This window comes from Giraffa tippelskirchi, chromosome 7 (assembly GCF_054371585.1).
Source record: "Giraffa tippelskirchi isolate mGirTip1 chromosome 7, T2T-mGirTip1v1.2.pri, whole genome shotgun sequence".
Classification (NCBI taxonomy): Eukaryota; Metazoa; Chordata; class Mammalia; order Artiodactyla; family Giraffidae; genus Giraffa; species Giraffa tippelskirchi.
Window position 1 is genome coordinate 77,871,258 of NC_137281.1, and position 14,276 is coordinate 77,885,533.

Genomic DNA, 14,276 nt, shown 5'->3' on the forward strand with positions numbered 1-14,276 from the left:
CTTATTTGCTTGATTAGACTTATTAGCTACTCCCTTTCCTCTCCAGGAAAATATACACTCCACAGGGCAGGGCACCGTTGCCTTCACTGCCTACTGTCAAGTGCCTGGCAAGTAATAGGTGCTTAAAGAATATTGGTGCAAGGAGGACAACCTGATGCAGCTATGATGACAGAGTGGCCGCTACCTGTTGCTCCAGACTCTGCTGGTCCTCCCGAGACAACCTCTGTAGACACATCAAATAATGCCATGACTATACTCTCGGTGCCAGGCACAGAGTTAGCACTCCAAAAATTTTGGATCGATGCTCAATGCGAGCACTTGGATGAAGGTTAGAAATGGATCAAACAGTAGGATGAAGTGTATAGACACAGAAGCAAGCAGGTTAGAAGAGGTGGCTGGGCTCCGGCTTGGGATGAGGGCCAGGGGAAAACAAAAGCCAACAGCAACGTGAATTTTTAAATCTAGAAAGTCTAGAAAATGGGTCATTAGAAACACCTGACTATACTGTCTATTTTTTGTGATTTCAGTTTTGATATAGAACTGACACTTCAAACCACAAAAACTGTCCTAGAAAGTGTTAAAAACAAGATGAAAGACTTAAAATGAAGTCACTAATGCTAAGCCCCATGTCGCCAAACCAATGCAACAGAGTATCAGCTCTCCCAAAAACAGAATCTTAAACCAGACAATCAGAAATCTCCTATTCAGCACTAATTAGATAGTCTAGTTAACTAGTTAGGTAGTCTGACTGGTAGGACCCGCCATCCCTTGTAGGCAAGTTACCTCACAATAACCAAACTGCTTTCCTGCCTAATGTAACTTCCTTGTCTCTGCTCCCTTTTGCCTATAAAAGTCCTTTTATTTTGTACAGCTCCTCAGAGCTCCTTTCTACTTGCTAGATTGGAGAGTGCTAAATTTGAATCAATTTTCACACAAATGTTTTTAAATGCCCTGGCTTATCTTTTAACAAAAGAACAAAACACATCACTTCACAGGTATAAAAACTGAGGTCAGAGTAGTCAAGTCATATGCCTTAAGATTCAAAGATGGTAAAGAATCCGCCTGCAATGCAGGAGACCCGGGTTCAATTCCTGGGTCAGGAAGATCCCCTGGAAAAGGGAATGGCAACCTACTCCAGTATTCTTGCCTGGAGAATTCCATGGACAGAGGAGCCTAGTGGGCTATAGTCCACGTGATCACAAACAGTCAGACAAGACTAAGCAACTGAACACGCACACATGCCTCAAGTAAAACAGCCAGATAGTCAGAGACATTAAAATCTGCTGCCTGGTATCCAGGCCCATGGCCTTTCTCTCCTACTGCCTTTGAGATTCTCTTTCTCAAGATCTTTACAAAAGGAGAAAAAAGAAAACATGAAGAGAGATACAAGTATTATATTTTCTAGACTAACCTTGAAAGCAAGAGTCTCCATTAAAAAACCCCTAAATTAAATGAACTTACATAAAAATAACAATATTTGTACATTTCCTAGCTTAATCTTAATTTTAGGCAGATCAAGAAACCATGGTTATGTGGACAAAAGGGATTTTGTTGGGATACTGGCCTCACAGCCAGTACAACAGCAACATCAATTTCTGTAAAGCTCTTAAGCCATTCCTATTAGGTGGCTTCTGGAAAGTTTTTAAAGTGATCAAACTCTTCCAAAATGCCTGTTAAAACTTGGCTTCGATAATCAGTCCTAGAAAATGGCTTCAGAATCAATCAAAACATTAAAAGTCAGAATAGAGCAGCATAAGTATTCTCGAGAGAATATACTATTTAATGGGTAAATCAGGCCCTCAGAATCAAAGATATTAATATTTTACTACCAAGTTCCTAACTTGAAATTTATTTGTGAAAATCTTAGAAAAAATTGGGTGTGACATATTTTGTCTAATAAAAAATTCAGAGTGAAAGTGTATTAAGAATCAATGGAAAGTGTGATATTTAATCAATTAAAATGCATTTCTAACTTACTGTGCATATTCCTTCTGTACAACTGAGAAAACAGGGTCACATAACCTATAGTCACCCATTAGACTTATCTTTAGGAAAACTTTTCAGCCTCAAAACAAGATCTAATAGAAACCCCAACATACTAGGTTTCCAGGATGACTCAAAACGTAGGACAGCATGCACTAATAAACTTATATTTTGGACTTCTCTGGTGGTACAGTGGATAAGAATCTGCCAATGCAGGGGACGTGGGTTCAATTCCTGGTCTGGGAACATTCCACATGCTGCAGGACAACTAAAGCCCATACCCACAACTACTGAGCCTGTGCTCCCTAGAGCCTGTGCTCCAGAACAAGAAAAGCCTGTGCTCCCTAAAGCCTGTGCTCCACAAGAGAAGCCCGTGCATCACACTGAAGAGTAGCCCCTGCTCACCGCAACTAGAGAAAAGCCTGAGCAGCAGTGAAGACCCAGCACAGGCAAAAATAAATACACTTAAAAAAATATTCATATATGAGCACAATTCAGACCAAGAAATCTGCATTTGCATAGTGATTAAGACTTGAAAAATACCAAAATATGACTGTAGTGCTACTTGGAAGATGATTTGATGTGCTATAAACATTTTTAACATTGGCATTTGGGTGCATACTCTAGTATTTACCCAATAATAAAATGACTAACAGTATCTTTTCATTCATGCATCTCATGATTTGATCTTTAAAAAACAAAACAAACAACAACTACCAAGCTGCAGAATATAATTAGAATGAGAAGGGTTTTGAGAGAATGTGGATAGTATATTTTATGTTATCCAAAATTAAAAAAATAAATTCACATTCATATAGAACTTTCAGATTTCCCCTACCCCAAAATAGTATAAAACAACATGATGCCTACAAAATCTACAAAATAACAAGAGCCTTACTAGACACAGCAGGCAGTTATTTTCATTCATGTTTTATCAAGTCAGACAGAGCTTTGCCCAGAGTAACAAAGTCAACTTGGCCTTAGCACTGAAGAAGCTGGACCCTTGTCTAGTCATTTCCTCAATGTAGCTCAGCAAGAAATAAAATGAGCCAAATGATGCATTTGCCACACATCTTAGGATGTGAATCCTATTTTTAAGGCACTTAGAGTCTATGTTTTTAAGTCAGGATGGCTTTCTAAGTGAGCACAACAAAAGATCCTAATGAAGGGGCCCTTCCTCTCTTAAGTAGTTGAGAAGCAACAAAATTATTTTTAAAGAGGAAAGAACTAGTCCATCGAATAGTCTTTGCTGAAAGTGAACTTTCAGCTCCAAACTACTTTTTTTCTTTTTAATCTGCCAAGGATGGGGGCCTAAGATAAAGCTTGCTCAACGTTTTTAGCCACTGACAGCACAGAGCTGGGCTGCGAGGCGTCAACAGGGGGGTTGACTGTGGCTGAGTCTGAGTCCAAATGAGAGGGTGTAGGGAAAAAGGAAGAAAAAAATAAAAAGAACTGACGTGGGAAAAAGAAAGGTAGGAATGAGAGAAAATCAGTATGGGAGAGGAGTAAAGGAAGAGGTTCAAAGAGCAGAGGGGAGGGAGGGAACCAGCAAAAATCAGTTTTGGTGTTAAGCAGGCTGCTAACCCCTGGCGACATGACTCAGGGTAGAGCCTCTGTCGGCACTGGGCACTTTCTCTGAGCCAGAGAGTGAGTTCACGTGGAAGCTTTCCACAAAGGCACATACCAGTTCTTGTTCCATTTATGTGCAAACTCCACAAGCAAGAGGAGCTGGATAACTATGAAGAGGAAGCCTCCGACGGCTCCCACATAGCGCCAGGCTGCAAAAGAAGACCGTTTGAAAGGAGATGAGGTGACCGTCCCAAGCGTCTAACTCAAAAGAGTAATGACTATGGTTGATTCTTACCTCAGGCTCCCTGTACCACTAACACATTGAATTCCCAGACAATTGTACAAGGTGGGTACTACTATTATACCCACTTTACAGATGAGAAAAACAGAGTCTACATAAGCTGAGCAGGTCCTCAGCCAGTAAAAGATGTGGCTGGGATGTGAGCACAGGCAATCTGTACCACAGCATCCCAGCTTCACCTCCATGCTATAAATAAATGCCAGATATCCTAACAGATGTAGTTAGTTCATAAAAGCAACAACAACCCCCCATTTAAAAGTAAAATCACACATTGCCAGAAAAACCAAGGATTTGAATTTTACTGGGCAGAGACCCATCAAGGTTCAGGGAAGAAATGAGGTTCAAACTAGGGTTCTACTTCCGGCTCAGCCACAAAGCAGCTCAAACGTTGGATGAGCACCTCACATCTCTGGGTTATCTATAAAACAACGGAGCTGAGCTAGTGGACTAACTGCTAGGTTCCATCCATTCTAAGTATATTATTCTAATATACACAAGGACCTCTGTGGGGCTAGAAAACTAGTTACCAGTATTTTAGGTAAAAAGACAACTTGGATACAACTTCCTTAAGGAATGCATAAAAGCAGTGTGACCCTAAGAAACTAGCTGGACCTGGCATGTGGCTATTTGAGGACCTATGGCTGTTCCCCATTCACAATGTGAATACTTCCACTATCTTAATTAGGAAAGTGAATTCATTGGGTTTGAACAGTGCTTTGAACTTCTGAAACTCAGGCTTTATTTTTTCCCCTCCCTAGCTCAAATAAAGAAGGGCCCCTTGTTTCACTTATGATTGAATGCTTCATATTAAATATTTCTGGTAGACTCCATCAATAAGGATTGAATTGAATATAATTGATTGAATAGAGTTCAATGTTACACAGTTTCACATAAGTCAGGTTTTAGACACAGCCTAGAGGACCCCACTATCTTAGACACAGCTCTATCTTAGACATAGCCTTTCTTACCCCACTATCGCTGCAACAGATTTAAAGCTGCTAAGAAGCCCTGGGTTTGTATGCAGGGCAGAAAGAACAAGGTCTCCCTGGTCATACTGCTGACATGCTAAACTAGTTTCCAAACAAGTTTTCCAAGTGCCTCATTTTCCCTCCAGGCCAATAACCTTAACTTTGATTCTTCCACCAGCAGAGTAACTAGAGGTTCTGTCACCCATCCGGGGAGGTGGGGGTGGGGTGGGGGCTGTTGAGGGGGAGACAGGAAGTAGAGGGTGAATGAAGTGTGGGCAGGTGCGGCAGGTTTTTTTTTAAGCTACAAGAAAGTAACCTAAAATATCAAAGGCACCCTGGACGATGCTTTGGAACAATTTAACAAAGTGGGTAAAACACAACAAATAGGTACCCCCTCCTCCATTCGTACCATTCAGAAAGGTCTCCTGATCTGGAATGAAGAAGGCTCCTGAGCACATGGCCCCCAGCAGCAGAAGTTTAAAGAACCAAAAGCTGGAGGGGAAAAACAAAACAAAACAGAGGAAATATATTCAAATGATATTCAAGGCAAGACAAAGACCTCTTAGAAGGTAAGTGTGTCAATCCGTGATTCTGTTCACTTCGAATGGAGGGGAAGAAATTAAGTGACTGGGGACTGCCTCTTCCCATGATTAGACAGACTCAATGTTTGGCCTCTGATTGTGCAAAACCATTTTGTTGCAGGGTGGAAATGACCTGGGGGAAGGTCTTGGTACAAGAAATAAGCTCTTATCTCCACTGCATGTCTCATTATGGTATCAGGTGTTACAAACAGGAATTCCGTTCTTAGTCCACTGTGTGGTGAAAAGTGTAATTTTCTCAAATCACTGTCAACAATTTCAACTAGAGGAAAGCAGTCAGAGGGTGTGACGAGTAGAAGATGCCCTGGAATGCTGCTCTGAGTTCAAGGAAAGGAGAAAGGATGCTCACGAAGACTCACCCATTGTGAATGTAGGCTCTACAGCTTTTACTGTTGTTGATATTCAAGGTCAGGAGGCAGAAGATGAAGAAGAAACAGGCCATTCCAAAACAGACTCTGTACACTGCAGAATACCCCACCAGCTTCTCACAGGTGTCCCCAGCTTTAATGCCTTTACAAATATCTTCAAAATAAGGGATCTGTAGAAAAAGAGAAAAAGTCTTTGTTAAAACTACGTAAAGAAGAGTTGGTGTAGTTCTTTCAGCCTGCAAGTCAAAATCCAATGTTAAATACACCAGTACCAAGAGAAATTAAGACTGAGAAGAAAGTCTCTCTTCCAAAGACCTTTTCCTTAATTTTCTCTGTATCCTTTTTAGAGATATAGCGCTCAAAACATACCACTCAGCCTTCACTTACCCCTAATGAATTCTGAAATCCAGCATAGAATTTTTAAAAATTATACTTATAATACACGGGTATTTTTTCTTAAAATGCGTAAATATAGAGATTAAGTGCACATATACCATTATTTATATAGGATAAGCTCCTAACCTAGAAATGAAATCAATGGGTCAGGTAGTAGCTACATTTTAAAATTTCAAGCAATAAAGTCAAGCCCCTCTTTAAAAGGCTGCGTTTATATCCCACCAGCAATATTTGAGACTGCTCACATTCCCAGCCTGAGCACCACATTTAAGGGTTAAAAACCACTATCTTGTTTCAATGTCCATAGTCCTCATTACTAGTAAGGTTCACATCTTTTTTAAAATTTAATATATTGTTCTGTGAATTGGTCGTTAATAGGATTTTTACTTGATCCACTGGAGTTCTTTATTTATGGACCTTAATCTGATAAATGTCAACAATGGCTTACTCCAGTATAATTAGAAGGCTTTAATATAAAACCCACTTACATTATCAGAATAATTAACAACTTACATTATGAGAACAAGCAGCACATTTCTATTAATGTCAGAAAATAAAGATTTAGTGTTAAAAAAAAGAAAAACCTGCTTCTTAACGAACATCAAAGCTGAACACTCTTCAGAGCAGAAAATAAGTTGAAAATCACATTATAGCCTTTGCTCACAAAACAAAAACTAAAACCAGGGGGAAAAAGGACAAAACACTAAAGGTAAAACTGAAGCATGATAATTTTGTTTCTTCTACAGAAAAGATCCTGAAGAAACAGTAACAATGACGTTATTAAAATTTCCATCCGAGACCTAAGATCCCACAAGACACCTGGAGCAGCCAAAAAAATAAAAATTAAAAAAGTTTTAAAATAAAAGATTTCCATAAACAGAAGGAAGACTAAATGTAATTGAAGTTCATCTTCCTCCCTGAGGATTCTCTCCCTCAGAAAAGATCTGCAATCATTACTATACCTGGATCTCAAATATGATTTTTTTTAAAAATTAGTGTCTTGGGCAAAAATGCATTGCTACTGAGATCCTATTATAATGGTTCCACTTTCATGCATAGCTATAAAAGGTTTCATAAAGAAATACCAAACATTTTGTGGTCAGCAAGTTCCTGCAACTCCAATTTTTTTAGATCACAGCAAGATGTAAATCCACAGAGACATTACTATTATTTTTGACCAAGCCAGGTAAAATATTAAGCCAGATAAAACACAGATTGTCTAGTTAAATTTAAATGTTGTATGAATAACAACTAATTTTTAATATAACAATATTTGGGGATATACTTAGACTAACTATTGCATGGGGGCATACTTATACTAAAAAAGTATTCCTTGGCAAGAGATAAAGCTCAAAAGAAGGCATGATCTTGGTGGGAAGGGCCAGGTATATGCCACGCCCAGAAGACTGGCTCCCATACTGTAAGGAAGGGGAAACAGCTATGTAAGCTGGAATGCCTCTGGCTGCAAAGTGAAGAACATGTGAGAAAAGGGACAAGTTTGAGGCAGGAGGATTAGAAGGCCACTGAATTAACAGTCCAGATAACAGTTGAAGAAGGTAAACTAGAAGTCATAGTTGGCAGGACTGAAAATAGGGGGAGGGTTCTCTTCTGCCTTTTAAAAGTTTTTAGGGTGGAGGGAGAGTAGGGTTAAAGGAAAAGAGCAAAGTGAAGTTGCTCAGTGCAAGAGTACTAGAGTGGGTTGCCATTTCTTTCTCCAGGGGATCTTCCTGGCTCAGGGATTGAACCTGGGTCTCCCACATTGCAGGCAGACGCTTTACCCTCTAAGCCACCAGGGAAGCCCTAGGAACTGAAAAGAGCTCTGGGAGTTTGTTTTTAACATATAGGGTTGGAAGCACCCTGGAGCATTCCAGTGAGAAGGTGGGTCTGTAAACTGCTTGAAAACAGTGATTAAGATACAGGATGCGCCCCCACCAGGTAATGAGAGACCTTAGCAAGGGCTTTCTGAAGGAGTCTGAATTTTCAGCTCTTTCACAGTGAGTGAGCAAATTCACACGGTTAAAGTCTTCCTCTATTGAAGTCATGGGGGACCCCATACAAGTGAATGTTTCAGAGCCTCTAGCAGGAAGCAAAAGCTGCACCCTATGAGTGGTACTGGTAATAAGAAGGTAATGTTGCTTTAAATCTGTAAAAGGAGGCACCATGTCTCCACCTTATTTGTTTTATTCATATGGGATTTACTGCTCTGTAATAGTCATTCAACTCTTCCCCCACCTTCTCTGTTCCCTCTACCAGCAAAGCTAATCCCTTTTGCACAGCGCCCCCACACTGCTGCCATAACACACACATGTCCCTTTAATCTACCCAGTCAGACTCTTCTCCACCTCCCTACCCACACCCAATTCTCTCTTCTCCTCAGATCAGTTTAAGAAGAATGCTCCTGCCAGCAGGCATGAGCATCTACCCTGTCATCCAGGAAAACTCCCCTTCCCCAAACCCTTACTTACCGCCAGAGGCCCTTAGCTCATCAAAGGGTTAGTATGTGGCACTGCATATCTCATCCACAATAAAAGTAGGCAAACAACCTCCTGCTCTAAATACTAAGGCCTGCCTTATGCTCTGTGGGTGACTCAAGTCGTCTAGCCTTCAGCATGTGGTGAGTATTTTTAGGTAAAGAACCTCCAAGTAGAACAAGCTGGTAGGATTTAGTAACTGGAATTTGCTCTGATTAAATATTTGCTGTTCCAAGCTCCATCCCAGTTTTATAAAAAGAAAACATACATCACACACAAATTCCACACTGTGGGATGGAGGGGACAGGCCTGCTAAGGATGTTGCCTCTTAGGTCTGGCTCTGGGCATCCAGGGACACTGCATCTGTGCTGGTTCTGTACAGACCAGAGGGCAAGGAGTTTCCTCCCAACCATTAAGCAACCAAACTCAAAGTCACAAAGTATCAGTAAGAATAAAGAGCTCATGTGGACTTCCAACCCTAACTCCACTAATAACTTGGGAAAATTACACACCCTAGCTGAGCCTCAGTTTCCCTATCTGTACAATGAAATAATACTGCCTTCCACCTCATGAAGCTGCTCTGAGAATTAAATCAGTGAATCCTTGTAAAAAGGGCTCATCACAGTTCTTGATCCATAGTAACCATTAAGCAAACGTACTTAATTCTAAGATTATTATCTATTTTATAAAAAAAACCAAACAACAAAACAACTTTCGGGGGAGGGAGTCAGGCACGTTACATGAACCCCTGATTGGCTGATGCAGTCTGATCTAAACAAGAGGGGAGATGAACATATTAGAACTCAGTAGACGCTCTATTCACTTTACCAAAGGATTCATATTGAAAGATACAGTTGAACTTCTGTATAACTGCCAGTTTTGCATCTATGGATTTAACTAACCACAAAAAGAAATTTTTTAAAAAAATTTTTTCCCAGAAAGTTTCAAAATACAAAACTTGAATTTGCCATGTACCTGGAACTATTTACATAGTATTAAATATTTTAAGTAATCTAGTAATGATTTAAAATAAATAAGAGGATGTGCCTAAGTTATATGCAATGCCATTTTATATAAGGGACTTGAGCATCAGTGGATTTTGATATCCAAGAGGGTCCTGGAACCAACCCCCAAAAGATACCAAGGAACAACCGTACTGGCAACTTTCAATAAGGTGAACCTTTCCCTGGCACATCTATATAGGCATACCTCAGAGATACTGCGGGCTCAGTTCCAGATCACTGCAATAAAGCAAACAGCACAGTAAAGCAAGCCACGTGAATTTTTTGTTTTTCCAGGGCACGTAGAAGTTAAGTTTACACTATACTGCAGTCTATTAAGTGTGCAATAGCATTATGTGTGTGTGTGTTTTTTTTAAAGCAGTGTTTAAAAATTTAATAATATAAGATTTAAAAATATTTTATTGCTAAAGAATACCAATCATCTAAGCCTTTGGTGAGTCATGGCAGTAACATCAAACATCACTGAACATGTAACGATAGTAATGAAAAAGTTTGAAATATTGCGAGAATTACCCAAGTGTGGTGACACAAAGTGAGCAAATGCTGTTCAGAAAATGGCACACTGATTCACTTGCTCGAGGCAGGGTTCCCACAAACCTTCAGTTTGTAAATAACGCAGTGTCTGTGAAACGCAATAAAGTAAAGCACAACAAAACAAGGTGTGCCTACATAAGAACCGAGTTCTAACAAACAGTACTCACTACCCGTCTTCCAGAGACCTAGTCACCACTCAACATCAACACAAGTATTAAGCCTAGAGATGTTAGCTAGAAAATGCCCATGGCTTGTCTATTGAGGGGAGATGCTGGCTATGCCCTTAGAACAATTTCACTCGCAGGCAAATAAATGTGAAGAAATAATGGCAGGGTTACAAAGGCCTATAGGTCTAGTTGGGCCCACATGATGCAAACTTAGAAATAAAGAATAGAATTTGGGAGTGGTTCTTACAGAAATGAAGAGGAAAAGGAGCATCATGTCCCCATAACATTATTTTAGAGAGAGAAGTAGATGGCACATTAGTAAAGCTAATGAGTCTTACCTTCCATTGTATCAAATTTTTAGGACATTGAATGAACCCAAGCTGCAAAGAAAGCTTTGGGAGAGCTGAGCAGGAGTGATATCACAAAACCTAGAAGAACTAGATCTACAGGTTCTGTTTAGTATCTTACTTGAAGTAAACTTCAGAACCAAGACTCTCTCCCCTTTCTGACATTCCAATTATTTGTAAACTTTTTAAGACAGTTTAGTTTTCTCTGTGGAAAAATTCCAGTGTCCATGACAGTTGGACCCACCCATGTCTGTTACCCACCCATGGACAGGAGTTGCAAAATGGGGAAGGCTAAAATCAGCTTCCATCCTCCCCTTGACAGCTTCTAGCAATCAAGGGTCATTTCTCTGTAAATTATTACCTTTGAGGCCCTTTCTGGTTTGCGGGGGCTATTTTTAAAAACAGTCCCCACCAGGGACCTCCCTGGTGTCCAGTGGAGAAGACTCTGCACTTCTAAGGCCGGAAGCGCAGGTTCCATCCCTGGTCAGGGAACCAAGATCGCACACGCAATGCAGTGCAGCCAAACAAAAAAAAAGTAACCATCAGTACTCACCTCTCTTTTGTTCAGATTTCTAAATATTTTTAAGAGAAAAGTTTACAATGTGTCATTATTAAAAGTCATGTGTGGGTGCTCAGTTGCTCAGTCCTGTCTGACTCTTTGTACCTTCATGTGCTGTAGCCCATGTGGGCCAGCAGTGGATAGGAAGCACAGGAGAGGGGCGGTTTCGGGGTGCAGGGGCAGTAATTCACTTAAGCACAGGCTGCCGGAATCAAGGGGAAATGTGGGCAGATGGTGAGAGAGCAGGACTAGAGAGAAGGACTGGCAGGGACCAGCAGAGATGGCAAAGGAGGCACTCAATGGAATAAATAAATTTACCAGGAGAGGAACCCAGGTGGAGGAGCGGGGGATGAAGGAGACAGAGCTGGGAACAGCCCAGATTGCTGAGGAATGCAAACATTCAGGGACTGGGAAGGAGGGGGGTTAAAAAAAACAAGAAACTGAAAAGATACAGAGCCAGAGAGAAGCTGAGCAAAGCTCTCAGGAAGCAGAGTGTGTCAAATACCACCAGTTGATGAGACGCCAGAAGTAACATCGGATTTGGCAACAGAGTCATTCGGGGCAGTAATCAGAATATTCTCCAGAGCAGAGACTGAAAGCTGAGGATAGGAGACAGTCCAGGGGGCTGGACACTGGGCAGGAAGTGACCCCAACAGGCCTTTCACCCCTGCTTTCAAGAAATCTAACTGCAAACCTAAAAGCGGGAGCATCATTCTAAAATATATTTATTTACCACTATACAAGCAATCTGGAGAAGAGAATGCCAACCCACTCCAGTATTCCTACCTGGAGAATCCCCTCGACAGAGGAGCTTGGCGGGTTACAGCCCATGCAGTTGCAAAGAGTCGGATACGACTGAGCAAATGAGCATATATAGAAGCAACATATATTTACATTCTTATTGCCAAAGAAAATGTAAATTACAACAGATACAGGTAACTGAATTCCCCTAACCATCATGACTCCAACCCTAACCTGACTGCTTCCAGAGGGAACCCCTGTCACACTTCCCTGTAGGCCCTTTGCTCTGTTACTCCCCACTCATTATGCCCCACAGATTGTTGCATGTTCAACACATAAATCTATTTGCAACCTTTTAAACTACTATACAGAAGTCCACAGCCCAGACCCATCGTAATTTAGCCTCTGTGACCCTACTGGCAGACACTCACATTGTTTCTGAGTTTTCACCCTTAGGAACGAGGTACAATCAATCGTGCCCATGTTGTGGGTATTGCACGTCTCTCTCTGCACATGCAGAGGCATTAAAGAGGACTGACATCTAGAAGATGGATGCTGGATCATGAAAGTGGTTAAGTTTTAACAGACACTGCCAAACTCTTCCCAGGGAGGGTTGAAAACTCTAGGGTAAGGGGTAACAGAGCAGACAAGATGAACAGAGGTGCCAACAGAGCCCCCCACCCCATCTCGGAGCCAGGAAAGGCTCTGCTGCTCCCATAGGGTCAGCTTCTCAGTAAGCACTGTCCCCTATAATCAAGGGGAAAAGAGTGGGACAGGGCCCTGAGTCTGGAAAACAAATCCATACCTAAATCCAGAGATAAGACTGCAGCTGCGGAGGCCTGGACTTTGTTTCAGATGGAAGGCACAGTCACTGACCCACACTCTCTCCCACAGGATGCAGGGTCTGATAGAGGAGTCTGTGCCCCCTGAGAGGAACAAGGCCCACTGATAGTTCTCTCCTGAACACTCAGATGCTGGGGTTTCTTTGAAAAGGACCAAGTGTCTCAACAGGCAGGGCTTTCTAGTCAGACCGCTTATCAGTGGGAATTATGGCCTAAGTGAGCAGCACCAAATCCGCTAACTTCCCATTGAATGTGTGAACAGGAATAGTGTGGTGATTTGCATATGCAAAGCCAACCATGCTCATGGCTGTTTTCTGTAAACAGCTACTGAAAATCCAAAGAAATGGGAGTTTACAGGTGTATTCTTCATCCCCCACTGTAAGTTATGTAAATATACTTAGATATCACAGCACAGCCAAAAATAAATAAATGAATGAAGAAATATTTCTTTTTTTTAAATCCAAGCTAACAAGGAGCTAACTTTCTAGAGAAATGCTAGCCATGTGTGCTCTACTTTATGGATATTTCAGGCCTTTTCATGGTTTAATTTTGACTATCCATGTTAATTAGTCAATCCTAAAGGAAATCAACCCTGAATATCCACTGGAAGGACTGATGCTGAAGCTGAAGCTCCAATCCTTTGGCCATCTGATGTGAAGAGCCTACTCACTGGAGAAGACTCTGATGTTGGGAAAGATTGGAGGCAGGAGGAGAAGGGGGCGACAGAGGATGAGATGGTTGGATGGTATCCCTGACTCGATGGACATGAGTCTGAGCAAACTCTGGGAGATACTGAAGAACAGGGAAGCCTGGAGTGCTGCAGTTCATGGGGTCACAAAGAATTAGACACGACTTAGCAACTGAACAACAACAATCCATGATTTTGCCTTAGGTAGGACACAGAAACCTAGTGTTCTCCAAAAGATGGACCTCTACTGTGAAATGAAATATTTCCTGCGCTACACTCAAGTCTCTTTCAAATGCAAATATCTGAGCCTGAAACAAAGTCAGCTATTTGGAAGCCAGCAGCTACTTCCTCCCCGTTAGAGCTGAGGAGCTGGTGGAATGTGAGAGGTGGCCTCATGGACACCCCTTACAGTAAACAGGAACTAGGAAGTGAACAATAAAGAAAGCAGGACTGGCCCCAGATAGTTAGATGCATAGGAAAGAAATGATTTCAGCAAACCCGGAGACTTGCATCTTCCCATACATAAAAGATGGCTAAATCTCTTCACGTGACAGATTTGGCTATTCTTAAGTGTGTGCTTGCTCCGTTCCTTCAGTCCTCTTTGCGACTGAAGACTCCTCTTCAGTCCTCTACCATGGACTGTAGCCCCCAGGCTCCTCTGTCCATGGGATTCTCCAGGCAAGAATACTGGAGTGGGTTGTCATTTCCTTCTCCAGGGGAT

The 14,276-nt window shown here is 41.5% G+C and overlaps 1 protein-coding gene across 6 annotated transcripts in view; it reads right to left on the reverse strand.

The window, feature by feature from the left end:
* Positions 1–14,276, reverse strand: part of SERINC5 (serine incorporator 5) — a 100,837-nt gene that overhangs the window by 24,489 nt on the left and 62,072 nt on the right. For all 6 annotated transcript variants that reach the window (XR_014058481.1, XM_081506036.1, XM_081506035.1 and 3 more), the window contains 3 exons: positions 5,780–5,958; positions 5,231–5,313; positions 3,668–3,761 (listed from right to left, as the gene is read on the reverse strand). Coding sequence is in view for 5 of the 6 variants with exons in the window: in XM_081506036.1 (XP_081362162.1) it covers positions 3,668–3,761; positions 5,231–5,313; positions 5,780–5,958 (356 nt within the window). In the remaining variant the exon portion in view is untranslated. The remainder of the gene's footprint in view (positions 1–3,667; positions 3,762–5,230; positions 5,314–5,779; positions 5,959–14,276) is intronic.